General features: G+C 39.4%; 1 protein-coding gene across 3 annotated transcripts in view; it reads right to left on the bottom strand.

Annotated features, from left to right (window-relative positions):
• The window catches only part of LOC122789976 (diacylglycerol kinase delta-like), a 1,345,205-nt gene that overhangs the window by 133,256 nt on the left and 1,189,637 nt on the right, over positions 1 to 22,312 (bottom strand). For 2 of the 3 annotated variants that reach the window (XM_044057483.1, XM_044057482.1), the window contains exons 15-16: positions 20,275 to 20,551; positions 5,938 to 6,057 (exon numbers count right to left, since the gene is read on the bottom strand). In XM_044057483.1, coding sequence (XP_043913418.1) covers positions 5,938 to 6,057; positions 20,275 to 20,551 — 397 coding nt within the window. The remainder of the gene's footprint in view (positions 1 to 5,937; positions 6,058 to 20,274; positions 20,552 to 22,312) is intronic. The other variant, XM_044057484.1, reaches the window with a different exon arrangement.

Genomic DNA, 22,312 nt, shown 5'->3' with positions numbered 1-22,312 from the left:
CCCGGAGGGGGAATCAGGGCGAAGTAGCTTCTGCATTTGATGTTGATGTGACTGGCAAAAAGGTCGCAGCAAGGCTGGCCCCATTTGCGGAAAATCCTGTCTGCAATGTCCTGATTGAGGGACCACTCATGTAGCAACAAAATTGCCCTGATCAGTTTGTCTGCTATCACGTTGGATCTCCCCGGGATGTGCGTTTGCCAAGAGAAAGTGCTGGGATGACACAGCCCACTGCCAAACTCTGAGGGCTTCTCGGCAAAGAGGGTAAGACTTGGTCCCGCCCTGTTTGTTCAAATACTAGACCACTGACTTGCTGTCTGTCTGAATTGCAATTGTCCCTAGAGGAAGAGAGTCCTGAAAGTACTGCAACGCCAGAAGTACTGCTCTCATCTCTAGAACATTGATATGCAGATGTGATTCTTGATCTGTCCATGTGGCTTGGGCAGTCTTTCCCTGAAAATGTCCCCCCCACTCTATCAAGGAAGCGTCTGTGGTCACAGTGGCTATCGGCAGGGATAGTACAAATGGACATCCTATTGTGACATGAATCGACGTCAACCAACACTGAAGGCCTCTCTTGCAAGAATTTGTTATCACAATCAAGACCATTGAGTGAACAGTGGCCATTGAAGAATCCGCATATGCATCCTTGCTAATGGTATGGCTAAGATTGCTGCTGCCATCAGACCCAGTACTTTTAAGACCTCTGCTGCTGGAGCTCTGTCTTTTGACACCAGTGAGCTGACATGTTGGCGAAGAAGTAAGACCCTCTCAAAAGGTAGCCGTAGAGTGGTGGTTGAAGTGTCTAACTCTGCCCCGATAAAGACAATATGCTGCGATGGTGACAAGGCAGACTTTTCTAAGTTGACAATAATGCCTAAGTGGTTGCAGAGTGTCAGAGTGGATTCTCTTGCCCGAATCAGTTGATGCCTGGTGGTGGAGGTAAGGAGCCAATCGTCTAGGTACGGAAACACCTGGAATCCCAGATACCTCAAGTGAGCCGTGACCACTGCCATACATTTGGTGAACACTCTGGGGGCTGTAGTGAGACCAAAGGGCAGGGTTCGGAATTGATAGTGATGGTCTCCCAGCCGGAAACGCAGATGATCTCTGGATGGCCTGGCCATCTTTATGTGGTAGCACGCATCCTTGAGATCGATTGAGTACATCCAATTGTCTTTCCCTAAAAAGGGAAGTATGAACTGAAGCATGACCATCTGGAACTTCTCTTTCTTGACAAATTGGTTGAGTCTGCTGATGTCCAAAATGGGTCTCCAGTCCCCTGTTTTCTTTGGAACCAAAAAGAATCTTGAGTAAGTTCCGAATTCTGTTTGGTCTGCTGGGACTGGCTGGATGACTCTTTTTTTCTAACAACTTGTGGACCTCTATAGTTGCTTGTTCCCTGTGACTGGGTGGAATGTCCGGGATTCTCCTGACGGAAGTGGGAGGAGAGGAGAACGGTATGAAATACCCTCTGGAAATTATACTTTGTAACCATCTGTCTTTTGTTATGTCAAGCCAGGCTTCTGGGTACAAAGATAAGCGACCCCTGACTGCCTCCAGAGCAGGACAGTTGGGTCTCTGCTCAGGAGCGGTGGTAGGGCTGACCAGAGAAATGATCTCTGTCACCCTGCTGCTGTGGACCCCCCTCTGCCACGAGGGAAGCATCTTCCATTATAACCCCCTCCTCTGCCCCTAGAGGAGGTTTCACCATGTGTGTCCTGAAAGGCTCCTTGGGCTTTTTGGAACCACATCTTCCCTCCCCTTTGGCCCTTGGGATAAAGCCGAGTAGGGGTGGAAAAATGGACTCCTACGGCAGACAGAGTCTTTCCCTCTTGCTCACACCTGGTCAATGTTTCCTTTATTTAGGCCCAAAGAGAGGTGAGCTGTCAAATGGGGTGTTCACAAATGAAGACTTGAAAGGCACCGCGAAGGAACAGAGGCACATCCAAGAGTGTCTACGAAGGACAACTCCTGTACCTGCCGCCCGACTCGTGCCATCAGCTACATATGATATGAGATGCATGGATGAGTTTACAATTGAATTTAGGGTAGGAAGCTGGGTGGCAACTTTGTCAGAAGAACCTGCAGCTGCCGTACCCTGAAGAGTATCTCCTAACTCCTTAAGGAGATCTCTCTGCAGTCTGGTAAAATGGGTCAAATAGTTCAGTGATCTAAGTGCGAAAGTCGCTGAACTAAACATGCGTTTCCCATATCTATCCATAATCCTAGACTCTCTGTTAGGAGGATGGATAGATGAGGACGTCTCAAACATTTCCTTTTTGGAGGCTGCCGCCACGACCATGGCATCAACAGGGACTCCCGGCAGAAATGAACTTGTTAGGCCTCCTAGGGACAGGTTCCATAGATTCCGGTGACTCCCACACCCTATGAAAGACCAGGTCTATAAGCTCATCATAGGATGGAGACACCCAAGAGGTGGAAAGTTGAGAACTGAAAGCCTTTAGGAGAACTGACTCATCCTCAGTAGGGTTTTTGGAATGCCAATCACCCCTCTGCCTAAAGATCTCAAGTATCTCTGCAAAGGAGATATCCTCAGAGGGGGATCGGGGGGACCCTTCTGACTCATCTAAGTCAGTGTCAGATGTCAAAGACTCCTGTGGGGAGTCCAGGTGCCTCCTATTGCACACTCTCTTTCTGGGAACCTCCTCAGCGGGAACGTCCAGGGAAGTCTCAGAAGAGCAGGGAGTGCTCAGTGGGGCTACCTGAGGCTCAGGGTCTTTATGCTTGGAGCCGATGGAAACAGAAGTGGACACAGGCACCTTAGGGGAAGAAGAGACCAATCCTGATGTTGAGGAAGTCTTAGGAGACAATACTCGCCTCATGGCTTCAAAGGTATCGCGGATCCGATGGGAAGGAGTCGAAGGACCCGAAGGAACCTCAAGCCCTTCCCACACTGAGGCCGTGGGCTCCGAGCTTGAGGTAGGAGCCGAGCTCATCCGAGTCTAAGCCCCGAGAGGAAGAGTAAGCACCGACAAGTCGGTGCAACCACCCTCCTCGGACCCGACAGGAGAATGTCGGCTCCTAGTGTCCCTGGTCGGTGCCAAGGACGTCTCAGCAGATGGAACCGACAGCACTGGAGCAGGTGTTGGCTCCAAGGGCTCTTTGATTATCAGGTCAGCCTCCTCCGGCTCCGAAAGCCCAGTACAACTTGGAGGAGGAGCAGTCAGTTCCGGGGTAATGGTCTTTGGTTCCAACACTAGGGTAGGAGCCAACAGCAATTTAGCTAGGCCTGGTGCCCTTAACAGCTTCTGAACCAGTCAGTCCATGTCCAGATCAGAAAGACTAAGAGAGGACCTAGACAAGTGCACCGACGGTGCAGATTGGAGAATATGAGACGATGGCAACTCTGACACCAGCTTCAGAACAGTGGACCGGATCTGAGAAGAAGGGACACTCTGCTCCAAGAACTGTGGAGCCGATGACCCAGCATCTTCAATTTTCTTAGATTTTTTTTTTGTGGCTTTTGAGTCTCCTGAGGATTGGGAAGAATGAGAGGACTTACTGGCCCAATCCTGGTCACTCAACGCCTAGACAAAAGGGTGTTTTAGTAAACCACTGTCCACCAATTTCCTCTTCCTTTCTAATGTAACGCTGGAAGAAAAGGAGTGAGATATGCTGCATGACTCTTGCAAGTGAAGAGCTCCTAGACAGTATATACATTGCACATGAGTATCAGTAACGGACATCTTTTGTCCGCAGTCTGGGCATTTTTTGAACCCAGACTTAGGATGCTTTTGTTTTTCCTCAGACATGTCCAATAACCAAAACCACTATCCACAATAATGAAGCCAAAGGCTAGCTAGTAGTGATAGGAACACAACCACCAATAAACACTGAAACAATGGCCCAAAAGAAAAGGGGGCCAAAATTAGCTAAATAGTATTAAGCACTCAAACTAATACTAAAACTCTAATCTAACTACCAATGCACACTACTACTAGAAGTAGACCAACATGAGGCCACTATGAAAACACACACCAAATATAGTATTAACAGGGAAGGGGGCTATAAAAACTGTTAAACTGTAAAATAAGTGCCAGGAAACGTTGATGCTCAGTCCATGGACTGAGCATCAACGTTTCCTGGCACTTATTTTACAGTTTATTGGTTTTTAGAAGTGCTAGTGCCTTTTTTCCGTTATTGCTATAAAAACTGTCCTAACAAGTGAACTATAAGTATATATATTTCTAATAGAAGAAAAGACAAAACACTTGCGATTTTTTGAATAATCTATGAAGATTTAGGCTTGAGCAAGCTGGAACCACCAAGATCCGTGCCGCGGCAAACTAGATCTGAGGTAATTCCAGTAGTGCATTATGGGATAAGGGGCTGGGTCTCGAGCAACTGGAAAACCTTGAGCTTGCTAACAGCCATGTCGGAACCGAAGGATCGGTTCGACCCATCAGTGACGAATGAACGACGAGATTGAACAACTTCACATAAACGGTTAAGCAAGTAGAGCTTAGGGCAAAGCCCCCCCCCCCCCCCCCATGCTCACCACAGAAAATAATTATCAACATAGATATTGCTGCTACTGCTATATGGAGATGTGGGCTCTGAAAGCAGCTGTTTTCCTTTGTGTGCTGTGAAAGGTAAGCATGGGTGCCTGAATACAGTTATGCAACAAAGCAGTGAACGCTATAATGGAAACAACATTTATTTGCACTTTACTTTAAAGGACAACCGTTATTTTTTCAGCAGATCTTATGCTAGTTCCTTCTGGTGATTTCTTTTTTTTAGTCTCATCTGCTATCATGAAGGCAGTTTCAGAAGAAATGAGGTAGGTATGTTTCAAGCATTTGCTACACAGAAAAAACAGGGAAATGTAGTGCCACTGATTGTTGCCACAGGGCTACCAGTCTTTATCCTAGGAGTTCCACTTCTGAATCTAAACAGGGGCAGCTGTTTCAAGCTTAACACTCAACAGTATTTGAAAAGGTAAACTCCTCCCACATACACTAAGTATAATTGTTTTTTTAGAACAACTCACTTTAATTTCCCTTAAATATAACCTCAAGAAAGCTATACACATGAAGGAAAAATGGGGGCCTTTTTGGCTTTCCGTGACATCTTTTTTTTCTGGTATTCATTAAAGCATCTGGTGTACTACGCATATTTTCTTTTGACCTAGTTAAGTCATTGTGTTGGGGCAAGAATAGTTACATTTAAGGCACTAATTGTAGCTATAGGGCCAACAAAAACAGTTTATAGTAAATTATGTTAGCAGGAGAATCTGTTATTAATCATAGATGATTAATTTCACAGCTCAGCCTGAGTTTGCAGAAAAGAGAAAACTAACTCGGCTACTCTATCAAACCCAACATTCACACAAGTTTTTGGATGCAGTTACCTTTAAGGCACAACACATTTTTCTGGTCTGTTGTCTGAAACATCCATTGCTTCACTCCATTTCACAATGATACACTTGAGCAGTTTTTAGTGCAGTCAAATGTTAATATTACAAATGACATTTTGTAAATAAACAAGTAATCCCATTGCTGTCTATACTCTGAGTTCAGAAGGTATAGAAATATTTATATAATTTTGTTACACTTGGAATAAATTATCCTTACTTAAAGTTAACAGTCTGGTCTGCCAAAATGTACAAGACACCCACATATGTATCCTATTTGCAGAGGTGGTTTGTTTAATATTAATAGACTAACCCCTAGAATTATTTAGACTAGGTAATTCTATCCACTCATAAATATAACCAGTTATATATCAGTCTCGGGACCTCAGCCATTAAAAATATTGCTTGCAATAGCTTTCCCTCTTTCCACAAACAGTCTTGAAATCCATTTCCATGAGTAAATATCATAACATCATTCTGATCAGTTTACTGTCTCTTCATTTCTGGCCCCCGTAATCCACCTTTTGTAACCACTCTATGAACTGCTGTCAACCCACACCTACCAGTTCTTCGTAATTCCGTTTTGATGGGATCTCTGATACACTCTTCAGACGCATCCTTTTTCATTGATGCTGAAGACGATTTGCGATATGCTTGTGTGTGTTGATTTTGTTCATCCACCACTAATGTAGCAGAGGCAGCAAGCCAAGCACATAGGGATGGAAAAAAGGTGGGGGTGGGAGTAATAGAAATGGATAAGGCATGGCCATAACAGAAGGGAAGAATGAAGAATGGAGGCAGATAGACAATATAACGGGATCGAAAAAATGCGGGGAGAGAAAAAAAATGCAGGGAGTCAAAAGATGGAGAGACAGACATGCATGGGAAGATAAAAAATGAACAGAAGAAAAACATAGACAAGAACCATATGATAGAAAGAAGCAGAAAATAGTGCAAATGGCAGAGAAATACAGATGTGAAAAGGGAAGAAAGAGTAACAGTTATAAAATTCTGAAACTGACTAAAAAGTGAAAAAAATCATACTCCTATTTAGAATACTTAGAATGTGATTACATATATAAGGTTAATACAATTTTGAAAAAATATATATATATACATATTTTGAGGAATGCTGTAAACACACACCAGCTTATGGCTGATTTACAGTACAATTTCTTACCAAGTTATGATGTGGTTGCATTTGTGGTGCCAACCTTTCCTTGTTGTGTACCTGATGAGGAAACCTCCAGCATATGTGTCAGCATTTCAAAACAGACCTTTGTCATTAAGGCAATACTGAGACATAATGAGTCCAACCTATAAATGTATCCATCAGAGCCTAACCTTAGGAATTTGGATTTGATGAGAGGGTGTACCAAATTTGGACTCACACACTTGAAACTAAATGGCAGCACCACTGCCTTTACTGTCTGATGCTAAGGGCTGTCATTTCCAAATCCGATGCAAAAACATTGCACTGAAAGAGACTTGCCATGTAAGGATGCATTATATATGAACATAATCAACGTATCCAATTAATTCTAATATGGTGCACATTAAAAACTGTCTAAAATCTGCAATTGTTTCTCCAGCAGAGATGCAAAAAAGATGTGAAATGTAAAATGAAGTACATAACAAATATGTTTTTCTTTCTGTAGAAATGCAGAAGAGCTTTGAAATTTGAACGTGCCCCTCTCTGTCTGTCTCTCTTATACACACACACACACACACACACACACACACACACACACACACACACACACACATACACAACTCACAGAATTTTCTGGTTCACTATGTAACTTTGCACTGAGGGAAGTTATTTGGATTTAAAATTTGGACACAGCAGGAAGTAAAGGGTCAGAATCTTATTTAATCCAGAAAGGGAGATTTTTCCTAAAGGACTAAGCTAACTGAATATTTCCCAGTGTTGACTCATTCCAAGGCACTCATCAGGAGCTTTTTTTTTCAAATAAAGTAGATCTTACTTTCTAAATCAATTCAGCAGGTGAACTGGTCAGTCTGTGTTTGCCTATTGGACTGTTTGGCAGACTTTTATTCAGTCTGGGGAAAGTGAAGAAGGATTGCAGATGAGAATAGAGACATCCTAGTGCCCAGACTCAGTGAGCACGTCTGTGCATGTTGCCTATTTCTTTTATAACTGGTCATGCCAGTGGTTACTAGATTACAGTTATCTTCAATTAGTGGAAGTGGTTGAGCCATGCAGTTGCTAGTGTTACACTTATGCCATCTGTCTGTTCAAAGCTTTTTATTACAATTCTATGCAAAAGAATATATTTGTTTGTATATTTAATTTTTAAACTGCATTATCTACGTTCTTTAAGTAAATTACTGCATTGTTCTATTTCAGAATCTAGCGGAAAACTCATATTTTGTGTGGCTACTACTTCAGAAGCTTGTAACTAACTGACTGCTCACCGATGTATACAAGGGTAATCGTTTAAAATTGGTGAACTATATAATAACTGTTGCCATTTGCATTTTGAAGACAGAGAACATTTGCTTATTAATAGCTACCATAAGTTAGTACTAAGGGGTTCTTATTTTAAGAGTACACAATAATTCTGACAATGGTCTGCCAGATTGGTCTGGCTTGTGGCAGCATGTTAACCTAAAAGCAGAAAAGGGTAGTGGCACTAAAAATGGTATTCTTAACTCCTGGAAAACATAGTATGTGTAAATGCAAATTAGTTTCACCTAAGATACTGTTACATTTGGTAAGATAATGCACTTTGCTCTTTAGTGGTACAGTGTGAACTTTATTTTAGTGTGATAGACACTGGTGAAAGCCCAAGGCAGCGGCTTTCATTTGCCATATGCTCTTAAGGCCGAGCTCCTCATGTAAGTAGCTGTCAGTGTTACAGTTTGTAGGGCCACCATAACATACTAATTGATGGCAGCAGTGTGTCATTTGTAAATGTAGCTTTTTTTCATCAAGAGGTAAATATAGAGACATACACACCACATAACAGCTAAATTAGGAAATCAGAGGGACTCTTACATGCTGGAGTGAAGAAGAATGAGTTGATAACTTTGTGTTTGTGTGCATCTGAAGTCCAGCCCAATGAACTAGGACAAAGCATGGTGGTGCCTGTTGGTTCAGGGAATGCAGAATTCTAAATGCAGCTTATGGTGCTGGAGATGGAGATGAGCGAGGACACTGATTTTCATTTTTAATGGGAAAATGCTGGTAAATCCCAATTTTGGACTATCTGAGAACTGAAAAAATACAGGATTTTCATAGAGTTTGGCATTTCTGGCCAGAGAACTAATTCACCACAAAGTGCATTTCTGCTCATATTTATTATGTATAATATTTTTAGCTTGCATTATGAAATGCTCTGTGTCTAGAATCTGATTTACTTTTCAATATATATTGACACAGAAGTAAATTATAATAAAATCACCACAATGACTAGAAATTACATTTAAAAATCACAATATGTTTTGCTAGATTTCATCTAATAAAAATGGAATGCCGTTTTTTTTGAAAATCGAAAATCAGAGTCCCTAGATGAAATGCCTGAACAATGAAGCGAATGAGAGAATGAAACATCTCAAAATGTAAAGGGAGTGTGAGTAGAGAAAGCACGAATGCACACATGAGGAAAGGAAATAGTGACATGAAGCTGAAGAAGACAGGAGGCAGCAGTATGAACTGGCCATCATGCAGGAGACGTAGAAAGGCTGAGAAGACTTTTCTATGCCATGATCCAAGTGAGCTCAACTCCACAGTAAGTGTACTGAGCACATAGTATCTCTGACAATTCATGCTGCAAAACTTAACACACTCTCACTACTAAAGGAATTTCTGTAGTTGAATTTCACTCAATTCGCAAAAGCACAAAAGGAGAAATACTTTCCCTTAAAATTTATGTAACTCAGTTTCCCAGAATCAAATAAAATTTAAAGAAATATCTTATTTTCCTTCTCTTCTGCATCAGTGTGTTCTGTACTTTGGTGCTGAATCTGCTGGAGGGACACTCCTACTCCCATCCACACTCACAGGCCTTATACTGCTGAAGGTGAAGCAAAATTAACACTTCAGCATATTTTACTACAGCAGTGTAAACTTTCCATGGAAAAGCAAATAAAGGCTATAACAGTAAAATTAAATGCTGTGACCCACCTCAAGTAGTTAAAGTTCAAAGATCTTGTCTTTGTATGCAGAAACATTTTATCTCATTGATTGTTTTTGATAGAAAACCATCTCGAGGGAAGGGGGGTAACTACAATCCATTGAAGTAACTGATTGGCCTACCCACAACTCAGATGTTCTCTAGTTACTGTAGCCTCATTTCAGCCTAAACTCACTGCAGTACTGCCTGTTGCAGTTAACTGAGGTGTATGTTAACAGCAATCTAGCAGAGTGTGTTACTACCTTTAAAGTTATCAAGACTTGTCTCACCTGTTGTTTCTCTGCAGTTTTACAGATTGTTTTCCTGGTACTTACTCCAGTGTGGGCCAAACCACTCCGTTTAGTACTCACTATGCTCGGGCTTCACTCTGCTCCCCTACCCTACCCCCAACTTCCACCCACCCCAACTACATCTAAACTTATAACTCTCTTACACTGCCTCCTCTACTCATCCTCCTATCATGTGCCTAACTACACTACTAAAACAATTCTCATTATACCATCCCCACCCACCTCTGTTCTAAATTCCTTCTCAAATCTCATTCTGTTCACTCTCCATCAAAACCTACCTATTTTCCACACTATTACCACTGTTCATTAACTCACCTCACCATACTACAAGATTTTTATAGGACTAACCATGCTGTTCCCCTGTATCACCTTATTCATCCGCCTCCTCAGTCCTAAAATCCCCACCAGTAGTAATGATAAATAAGCACACCTCAATCATTACTTAATCATTGCCAAAAAAATCTTCCCACTAGCTACTCAAAAATCTCTTCAAGCTTATTTCCCATAACTCCAGTCCAGTATTCCAAAAATACTAAAAAATTCAGTCCCAAAGTCAAGTTAATACTTCTACCCATTTCTGATAAAACTGCCACACTAAACAAACCATCTTTCTCCACCACACATCAGTGTGGTGCCACTCATCCCAACCCATGTCCCAAACAAACTCCAAACCAAAGAATACACCCTAAAAGTTTAAAAACAGTCACTCTAAATCTTAGAAGCATATGCAACTAAATCACAGATTTTTGTGCCTGGATGACTCAACACAACCCAGATATTCTAGCCACAACAGAGACATGGCTGAACCCTGAGATAAAAGATGCTGAAATACTACCCCTGGTATAATATTATTAGGATCAATAGAACTGAAAAAAAAAGCAGGAGGAATAGCTATAATCTTCTCAAATATGCTCATAGTAACTCCCTATTCAGACACAGTCCACAATATGGAAAAGCAGAAATCCTAATCTCATTCATAAAACGTAATAGAACCAAGACTATATGCATTGTGGTACTATATACATTCCCCAGGACAAAACATTACAATACTTAAAAACACACTATCCTAGAGAGCAGATACTATCACAAATGAAATTACCCTCCTTGGTGATGTAAACATTGACTAGCAGTCTTTATCTGCAAATTCAGCAATCAACATCATGAACCTCTTTGGATTCACTCCACTTATTAATACACCAAGATATGGCAAAAATAATTGCCAGCAAGCTATCCTGGGCTGGATTCTGGTTACCAATGTATCTAATTTTACCTCCTTGGGTACCCCCATACACTAAGTGACCACCTGCCAGCATTATACCCACAAGCATATTATACAACTATCATAGCTCCAAACTACCCATAATCTCTCCAATTTCTCTCAGGAGTCTTTCATTGTAGGTCTGAAAGTAGCTAACTGGTCCATCCTAAAAAAACTCCCCGTAAATGATGCAGCTGAATACCTCAATGCAGCATTATTTCTAAATATTATTAATACCTTAGCCCCACAGCATACAAAAATAATTAAAAACAGCCATACCCCATGGCTCACCAACCAATGCAAACTCCTTATGAAAGACAGAGACAAAGCATGAATTAACTGGCAAAAGAACAGAAATGACAAAAATTGGCAACTATTCAGACAGCTACGAGACCAAGTCATGAAACAAGTTAATAGAGATAAAAAGTCTTATTATACTCACCTACAAGATAGTCATAAAAAAACCCTAAAAAATTCTGGTCCTTCATATCTGCTGTAATCAATCCAAGTACAAAGAAGGATCCCAGCTTGTACCAAGACATTCCTCCTCTTCAAACAGCTACATATTTCAATACATACTTCATAGAATGCATAGCCAATTAACATTTCCTTCACAAAACTCATCTAACTGCAATGTCTCTGATACACAGACAACTCCACCCACTACCTTTCAAACAGTTTCTATAACTCTCATAAAACAGCTTTTACATAAACTAAACCTTGTTCTTCCTCAGCCGACAACCTTCCCCCAGAATACTTAGATCTAGTTAGAGATGCAGTAGCATACCCAATCAGCATTCTTATTAATAAATCAATAACAGAATCCTGTGTCCCTAAAATAGCACATATGATCCCCTTGCATAAAAAAGGTAATTCCACTGACATTACAAATTTCAGCCCTGTAGCCATCCTGTCCCCCCTCTCTAAAATCCTTGAAAGATGTATATACATCAACAGTTTCTTCACTATCTCTTACAAAATAAGCTAATTACAAATACACAAAATGGATTTTGGCCAGACCACAGCACCTCAGCTGTATAACTATAATTTATAGACAATGACACTAAAGCTTGTATCTGTAGCATTTCTAGATCTGCCAAAAGCCTTTGACATGGTCTCTCACACTAAACTCATCAATCAATGTCCCACCATGGCTCTATCACCTCCATCTATTCAGTGGCTCTCTAGCTACCTTGACAGCAGGCAACAATACATAAATAAAATAAAAATAAAACCTTCAATCATTTTCTTGTGAAGGCACCTTGATTCAATATGCAGATTACTCCACCATCACCTGCTCTTCAAACACCTTAACCCACTTCCAAGAAATCACTCAACAAGCTGCCATCTCCATTGAAAGCTGGATTACAACAGCACAACTCTTACTCAACCCCTCCAAAAAAAAAAAAAAAAAACTCCTCCTCTTTACCACAAAAAATCACACCCCTAGCAAAGCATCTTTCAAAATATTTTCGGCAAATGGCAATGAAACTGAATTAGTTCACCATACCAAACTATTGGAAGTCATAATAGCTGATAATCTTAAATTTGACCTACACATCCAAAGCAATATCTGGAAAACCCATTAAAACTAGGCATGCTCTACAGAAGCAAACATTTTCTGAGCACACCCACAAAAATTACTCAACCCTTGCTTCTCTATGAAACCCCAGTTCTAAACAATTTACAATTATCCATAAAAGCAAACGTGAAAACTTCTACAACAAAACTGCCAAGTTTGCTACTAATTCATGCTCCTGTACCCATCACTGTTAAGCTCTACATAACCTTAGCCTGCTGGACCTCCCTTTCCACCCCTCCCACATTCATCTTATAAAAGTACATAAAATCTTACACAAACCATTAGCCTGCCCATCTCTTACCCCTTTAATCAACATATATGTCCCTAAAAGAACTCCCTGATCAGAAGACAAACAACTTCTCACCATAAATAAACCTAATAAATCCCCAGGACAAAGCTTATTCTTGTAATCCATAGCAAAAAAATGGAACTCCTTACCTCTAACCACCATAACTACTTCTACCCTACCCACCTTTAATGCTCCTCAAAAGAATACTTTACAAAATCACAGACCTGCTCCTACACCAGTCCTTGTTGAACTTACTCTCTATACTTCATTTACCCCCTTCAACCTAAGTCACATCTCACAGCCATCTCTAGCCTCCTACTCCACTCTTTTCTTTTGTTTTTCCCACTACTTTACCTTATTCACTCTCTCTCTGCAGACATTTCTCTACCTCTTTATCTTTACTCCCTACTCACTTAGGCTACCTGAAGGCAACCTACCCTGCACATTTCTTTTAATCTCCTTTTCTCTCCAGCCGTGCTATAACCATAATATGAACACCCTCTCTCATACTAGGATATCTCTCAATTTCACCTCACTGTCTCTAATCATGTCATCTCTAATATCTCTTTAAATATTAACCAAAGAAAGAATCCTGTATTGCAACAATAGAACTCCAATAACAAGCACGAAGCAAGTCAAAATAACAGGATAGCTGGATTCAAACACAGTTGGTTTCCTTTATTTTAACAATAAAAACGGAGATGGAAGAACTAAGGTTTAGCGCTTTCATCTAGATAACTAGACTTCTTTAGAACGTAATAAATAGAATCACTCACACTTATATACATAAAAAAGCCCGCCTTTTACATCAGTTATTCAATTGTATATGTCATTATTTACAAAATTTAAAGAAAGAGGAGGTTTTTTTTGAAATAATACAGTTATGCACCTCAGTTGTTAAAAACACATGTCTAAAATACTAAAAGCTAAAAACTAATAAACCTGCAGTTGTTTTGATAAAGTTTTGATAAACTGTATCTATTTGTCACCAAAAAGACTGAAATATTACTTATAAATTCAGTCAGTTCTTACAACAAACGTATATCCATAAACATAATATTATGTGTACCCTGATAGAAAGTGCGATATACATATGATGTCATATGTATATATTCCAGAAAGTAATGCAGCTAGATCAACTATCAAACCATTTCTTGTGTTGTCTGAAGCAATTAGCCTAAGACAAATATATTAGCCTGCTGACATGTAACCTTATGTGAATCAAGGATCTGCAATAGTCACACACATATGGGAATAGTAGATAAACCATCTTACTATTAGGAAAATCCTGTTAGCTATTGGCTATTGGATACTATGTCCTAACTAAAGGTTTGGTAGGGATAACTTCATTTAATCCAGGGGGTGTAGCTACGTCAAGTCGTAACTGCCATTTAATCTCCTTTTCACTAACTATGGCTTTAATAGTTACCCCCCCTAGGGTTGGGTGTTATCACCTCTAATATAGCAAACTTAAATCCTACACATCCTTGACTGTTCATTATATGACGGGACAATGCATTATTAATGTCCTGTTTATTTATACAATAAATGTGATCATATATTCTGTTTTTGAAAAGACGGTCAGTCTTCCCTACATAATAGCTTTGACATGTGTCACATATAGCCAAATAGATCAGGTGTTTCGTCTGACAATTCCCGTGTCTAAATGTAATCCTGGTGTGTATAGTATTGTTTAAAGTGATGTTAATACCTTCAAATATATATCTACAATAATTACAATGTCCGCATTTTTTTGTCCCTACTTTTTTCACTTTGTCTAATTTGTAATGATTATATTTTGTTTCTATAATTCTTTTCAAACTATTACCTGCTTTGTAGACAAATTGAGGTCTAGGAGGTACCTTGTCTTTTATCATTAGGTCACTTGTTAATATGTTTCAATTTTTACTAATAATGTCCTTTACCTCATTTGTATGTTTTCCATATTTAACTATGCAGGCTTTCTTGTAATTATCGTTGTTGGCATTTCTCTCTTTCTTATTTGTTATGCCAGTTCCCAGGAGAGGTGGATATTTTTTACCCCATTTATTTGATACGTATGTAATAATATCTCTTATCATATCCACTGGATAGCCTTTTTCTTTAAATAGTCTCCCTATAAAGGACAATTCCTTTTCCATATCTTCCCTTACCGATGTCATTCTAGTCTCCCTTATACACTGTCCTTTGACTATATTGCGTTTGACTTTATGAGAATGTGCACTTTCAAAATGTAAATATCCATTACTGTATGTATCCTTCCTATGAATTTTAGACTGGAAGGATTGCCCATCATTGTATATATACACATCCAAATAGTTAATACCCCTACTGTCAAACTGGTATGTAAACTTGAGATAACTAGTCGTACCGTTAATATAGTCTATAAATCTGGTCAGCTCATCTATGTCACCAACCCATAATAGAAAAATGTCGTCAAGGTAACGGACATATGTTTTGATGTAATTCATCCATATGGAATTATGAATAAATTGCCCTTCCCAGTCAAGGAGTACTAAATTCGCGTACATGGGGGCACATGCTGCCCCCATTGCCACACCAGTATTTTGTCTGTAGTATTCTCCTTCAAAGTAGATGTAGTTGTTATCAAGTATTATGTCCATAAACGAAGTAAGCAGTGAAATATCCTCTTGATCCAATCCACTATACTTACATAGGCTGTTGATGAAACTATTAATTCCTTCATTCTTAGGGATGCATGAAAAGAGATCCTGTATGTCTATTGTCACAAATATTACATCAGGACTCCATATATCAGGCTTGAATATTCCCCAAAATTCCCATGAATCCTTCATAATATGTGTTACTGTATTATATATGTGCTTTAATCTGTTGTCTATAATTTTACCAAAATTGAAGGCTTTGCTCGCACTCCCCTCTATATTAGAGGTGATAACACCCAACCCTAGGGGGGGTAATATTAAAGCCATAGTTAGTGAAAAGGAGATTAAATGGCAGTTACGACTTGACGTAGCTACACCCCCCGGATTAAATGAAGTTATCCCTACCAAACCTTTAGTTAGGACATAGTATCCAATAGCCAATAGCTAACGGGATTTTCCTAATAGTAAGATGGTTTATCTACTATTCCCATATGTGTGTGACTATTGCAGATCCTTGATTCACATAAGGTTACATGTCAGCAGGCTAATATATTTGTCTTAGGCTAATTGCTTCAGACAACACAAGAAATGGTTTGATAGTTGATCTAGCTGCATTACTTTCTGCATTACTTTCTGGAATATATACATATGACATCATAGTTATATCACACTTTCTATCAGGGTACACAGAATATTATGTTTATGGATATACGTTTGATGTAAGAACTGACTGAATTTATAAGTAATATTTCAGTCTTTTTGGTGACAAATAGATACAGTTTATCAAAACTTTATCAAAACAACTGCAGGTTTATTAGTTTTTAGCTTTTAGTATTTTAGACATGTGTTTTTAACAACTGAGGTACATAACTGTATTATTTCAAAAAAAACCTCCTCTTTCTTTAAATTTTGTAAATAATGACATATACAATTGAATAACTGATGTAAAAGGCGGGCTTTTTTATGTATATAAGTGTGAGTGATTCTATTTATTACGTTCTGAAGAAGTCTAGTTATCTAGATGAAAGCGCTAAACCTTAGTTCTTCCATCTCCGTTTTTATTGTTAAAATAAAGGAAACCAACTGTGTTTGAATCCAGCTATCCTGTTATTTTGACTTGCTTCGTGCTTGTTATTGGATCTCTTTAAATATCTTATTAGAATTTTCTCAGGTCTCATTTATCACATACTGATCTACGTGACAAATAATATGACTAATGAGTTTTTCCTGACATATTTTCTCCAACTCATGTTATTGTTTTTCATTGTTCTCTACTATGAAACAAATGTTCTATGTTTTTCTCATTACAACATTTTTCACTTCTATTTTTTGCAGTGTAATGTAATACTTCATGATTTAAAGTATCTGTAACTGATTTAAGATTGTGATTGTGGAGCTTTTCTCCCCAGGCCTCTGCTAAAAATGGGCACTTTCTGGCCCATTCAGACTTTCCTGGTAAACAAATGTGAAAAAAAGAATTAAAGAAAGAAAGAGAAAGCAGTGCCAGATGCTGTGAGGATTGGAGGATGGAAATCCAGCCCTATATACCAAAGTCTGCACTAAGTTGTTTCCTCAGTATAAAGAGGGGAATTACTTTGATACTTACATTTAGGTATTTGAATGTGTGTACAATCTGCACAATACAGATCAGGGCAATGGGTTTGGATTTAAACTGCTCTGCTAAAGGGTGGCACAAGGTACTGTATGCTCTTAACAAGTTAAGTGTCATTGACTGAATGGTTTATAGTGAAGTTTAAAAAGTGTTTTATGTAAATACTTTACGTTAACTCCTGAAACTTGTAAGGAAAAAATTTAGAAATCATAGGAAAAAGCAAAGGACAGTGTCAGACATTTCACTGCATAACTAAGTAATTACATTAATAGGTGAGTGATAAGATAAATTATTGATTTTGAAATGTTGGGAGACCTTATGACAAAGGAGCAAACATTTATAAGTTTTCCTGAGGATGTTAGAGCCCATGTAACAAACTGGGAGTGTAACAATGCCAAAGAAATGGACAGGAAGGGGGACCTGTATTTGGTCACAAGGCAAAACTGCACAAAAGGGGTTTATCTAGTACTACATGATGGAATAATGAAACCACGGGGGGGGGGGCAGTTTAAAACCATCGCATCAGATTCCATAGTCAAAGGGAAAACACTGTTTCCAGTACAAACCAAGGATGTTGGGTTAGATGTTTCTGGTGTAACCAAAAGGAAAATGTACTGACCAGATATCACCACTGACAGTGTGGGAACAAAACCCAAACAAAGGAGCTAGCAAGCCAGCATCACTGTAGTGGTGGGTGTCTTCAGACAATATCTGGTCCAAACTACTAAAAGTCTTGTAGCCTATCCTGATGGAGGAAAAACATTTAGGAGAGATTTTGCATCACACATAAATATTAAGTCTGTATTCATAAAGGAGAATTACTTGCCAGCCATTCCACTTCATTTAGGGTCAAAGAACTGACACCTTTTGAGGTACCATTAGTTCATGTTTACTTGGACTAAGAATGGGGCAGAGCACAAAGGAGACAACAGTGTTTTGGTGTCCTTACTAGTAGGTGAATGTGATGATTCAGTGCCTTGTGCATGGACACAAATGTGTGGGAGGCAGTGGAGAGACACAAGTCAGTCCACACACCTGGAACACAGGCCAATGGTATGGCTACTATAGGAGAAGAGCTAAGTAGCAGTGACAAGCCTGAATATGAGCTACACGGTATTGGACTTTCTTTGGATTAAGCTCCTTCCGAGGAAAAGATACTTCATACAGGCAAACTTAAATCTGAACCACAGGTTTCAGAAGATACCAGACTTCCTTTCGAAGGGGAACAGGGGATGGTCACAAAAATGAATGATAAAGGCACAGCTTTTATATCTCATCTTATAAGAGTTGAGGGAGGTAGCCAAGAAGGAACCGATTCCCAAGAGGAGCAGGAGCTTTTTATACTGACACAATGGGTTTATTATACAGACAGCAGTCTCGTGGCAAGGGTCAAGACGTGGTGCAGCATCTGACAGTCCCAAGGTGTTACTGGTAATAGCACATGATATCCATGGTTATGCCATGGTCAGGCTTTGGAAAAGATACGAGAGGTGGGAAACGTGAGAAGTGTCAAAAGGTTTGCAAGGCAGGAGATAAAAGCAAGGATGCTTTGAAACCTTTGCCCACTGTTGATGAACAGTTTCAAAAGATGGACAGTATGTAGTTTCTTAGTATCACAAGCACCACATATAAGGGGCACAACTTAGTAATGGTAGACTACGATATGTGTTACCCTAAGGTAATAGTTCTACTCTCTACTGAGACAGAAAACATGGCAAATGCTCTGTTAGAATTTTTCAGGAGGATGGGCTTCACTCATATCATTCAGATCTGTTTGTAAATGTGTTGTTTTTGTTGTTAGGGGGTAAAGCAGCTAGACTACCCTCTACCATTAACAAGCAAATGATCCAAAAATTGCCATGCCCTTTCTGTGTTGGCAACTGAGACCTTGGAGCTGGAGTAAGTGGAGGGCATGAGAACACACAGCCTACAATGTGACTGTGGTGGTCTTCTCCTGCCGCATTTGAGTAGGTCTGCTTGTGCAGGCTAGTTTCCATGCTTGGAACTGCAGAGGAAAATTATATTTTGAGGTGAGTGTGCGTTTCTGTGTTTCAAGTGTAGATGCAATGTAATTACCTTGTAGAAAAATGATTCAAATTATCAGTTTTCAGTGAGACTTACTGTGTTCCAAATTCAAATGCTATACACGACAATAGGAAATGCTTTTGCCTGCTTCTGTGTATTGTAGCTAAACTAGTTTTTTTTATTTTTATTTTTTAGGAATGAATTAATTCTCATAAATGTAAGACATTTTTAACATTAGAGTGAGTGAGTGTGTATGTGTGTGTGTGTGTGTGTGTGTGTGTGTGTGTGTGTGTGTGTGTATACATATATTGTTTTACTCTTGTAGTATATATAAGGACTTCTGCAGTCCCTTGGTAGTGTATCTTGGGCCACCTGTACTTATATGTCATCATAAACTAAGCATGTACAATGCTGTCAATGGAATAAGGACTCTCAAACATTTGCTCCATTCCAGAGACACAAACTGCCTCTTCTTAAAAATAACTCCTCATAATTTATCACCTTAAAGGAATTTGCTTCTAAGCTATATGGTTGGATTCTTTGCTCTGCCAGAATTTCACAAGAGCTTAAGTGCAAAATACACTCCACGGATCATTTAATTTTGCTAGAGTTGGTGTTTGAATCCTTTCAGAAAAGGAATCAAATGGTATGGGAAAGCACATAATTTTCCCTCTGTCTTCCTAAGAGTGAGAATATTGCAGAACCCCTTTTGCAGTGGTGTCCTTGGCAAGGCAGTAACCAGACAGTAGTCTGGGAAACAGCTAATAAGAATACCCAATTTACAGGGAATAACTTCATTTACAATAAATAACATACGTATAATAAATAGCAGTTAACATTAGAAACCATATCGGTTTGGTGGAGAGTCTAGGCAGACTAAAAGAATAAAACATCTCAGCAAAATTTCAAGCATTAAAATGTTTGGCTTTGAAAACATTTGAAAAAAAAATAACCTCTGGGCAGTAGTATTTTTTTTGCTGTTTGCCTAACAGTGGGATTTCAGCTTGACCAAAATGCACAAGTGTCCCCAAGGAGGATAACAAGACCACAGAGCACTTACCCTTTTCAGCTTGCTGAATGATTTGCCTTAATGCCTTTTTCAGACTGTTGGCCCGTAGCATGAGTTGTTCTTTTGACCTGAAGCACTGTGCTACAGTAGCAGGGCTACTTCCTGAGTTGGTTTTGCTGGGCTCCTTCATGTTCCTTTTTTCCTTTTCCTCATTACTGTCAGACTTTTCCATTTCTGATGGTGAGAAGCCTGAAGGTACGATGATAGCATTTGCATCCTCATTCAGTGCACTGACTAAAGAATCTAACTTCTCATTTAGTAAGGCACACTACAAAAAAAAAAAAAATCCATGAAAAGATAATTTAGAATCGTATGCACATGGAACACAGTTCTCACAATTCACTAAACACCCACTATATCCCAGACAAACAGAGATTTATTCTTGCTCATACACAATTTATATTGCCCCTAAAGACAATAAAGTTCAACAAAACAAATGCATATAAAGTATGTAGAACAGAAGCCTTTTCTACAAGGATAATCTAAAGCAGATACTGCACACTCCAAGCAGTTTTATAAGATCTTGTTGCAAAAGCCAATACAAAGAGCAGTGTCTATCTGCCACAGACCCCAGAACTTCATCTCCATGATTTCCTCTGAATGCTACCTGAAGTCTGCTTCTAAAAGCTTGATATAAAATGGAAGCATAAAGTGACATGTTAACTTCACCTGTTAGTTAGAAATGTACATGCCACCTTCTTAGCATGCTATGTATATATGTATATGATATATGTATGTATGCTAATTACTGAGTGGCCAAAAAGGAAAAACTGCATGACAGAGTAAACTTTTACTTATTGGGTAAATACACTGTTCCTCAGTGGACTTATTTTTCCTGGTTATGTTTGAAAAGCTTAAAACTTTGTTAAAAGTTTTTCTCTTACAGCTGAGGGGCAGATGAAGCTAGAACTGTACTGAAAGACTGCAGCCATTGCCAGATATCTTTTGACGAGCAAGTTGTTAAATTGGACAAGAAGTAGGATAAACATCATAGCAGATCGAAATATGAAAAATTTGCAGATGGTTGTAGTTCCTAATCTGAGTTCTGAGAAAAGTGTAAGGATAATGGTCTTTTGACAGAACTGGTTATGGTGACAAGCGTTTCCATATATGATCGTGACGTGGATAATCCAGATGCTTGAACCATTGCTATTGGTGGTCCGTGTGAAAGGTGGTTGCTATACATTAGTGTGCCTTAACCAGGTAAGGTTCTGCAGCCATGATTACATCTGCAGGAAAGCCCCAACATAAATAAGCCTTACACTAAGAGATCATGAGAAAGAGATAACATTCATATGTAGGATATATAGAGGGCTGAATGTCCTCACAGCTGTCATCATTCTGATAAAGAGGACCTTTTTCCTTCTTAAGCACTTCAGTGCCATGACTGCATTTGTGCTCAGACAGAATAAGCAGGTCAGCATGCTCCCTCCCCCTAATGCAACTGCACAAGCTGGAGTTTACATTTGTGTGTTTGTGCATCTCCATCACCACCAAGCTATAGTCTTTCAGCTGTGTATCACAGACTCATGAAACCTTCCTAACAGGAATGAAATTTGGTTACCAGATGTCATAGTTATTCTCCTACTTGTACTCTGTTCATTTCTGGACCTGGATTATTGGCGCTATGATCAGGTACCCTGCTGCTCGCTTACACCACAGCAAATCTGGTGCCACGTTACTGGTCAATGTGCCAGAGCACCTCAGATCATTTGCACAACACTGTTAGAACAATTAGTGTCCAATGCAGCTGGAAATGTTTTAAGGTTGTCAAGTATGAATTTAATGTGCAGGACAGCTCTCTGAGACCTGCTGTTACGAGCCCTATAACAGAAAAAAAATAGCATGATTCCTACAGTAAAAATGTGAACAGTAAAAATGCTGTTACAAGTTTTGTTGTGATTCTGCAAGGAGCACCCTCCTGTACCTTAATCATGGGAGGCTTTGACCCCCAACACCCTTCCTTATAGGTTCATAGGTTCATAGGTTCATACTAGGCTATCTGCCCTAGGGCATTTATAAGCCTAGC

This window comes from Protopterus annectens, chromosome 15.part0 (genome assembly GCF_019279795.1).
Source record: "Protopterus annectens isolate FY-2018-M chromosome 15.part0, PAN1.0, whole genome shotgun sequence".
In the NCBI taxonomy this organism is placed as follows: Eukaryota; Metazoa; Chordata; order Ceratodontiformes; family Protopteridae; genus Protopterus; species Protopterus annectens.
This window is presented reverse-complemented; position numbering and strand designations above follow the sequence as displayed.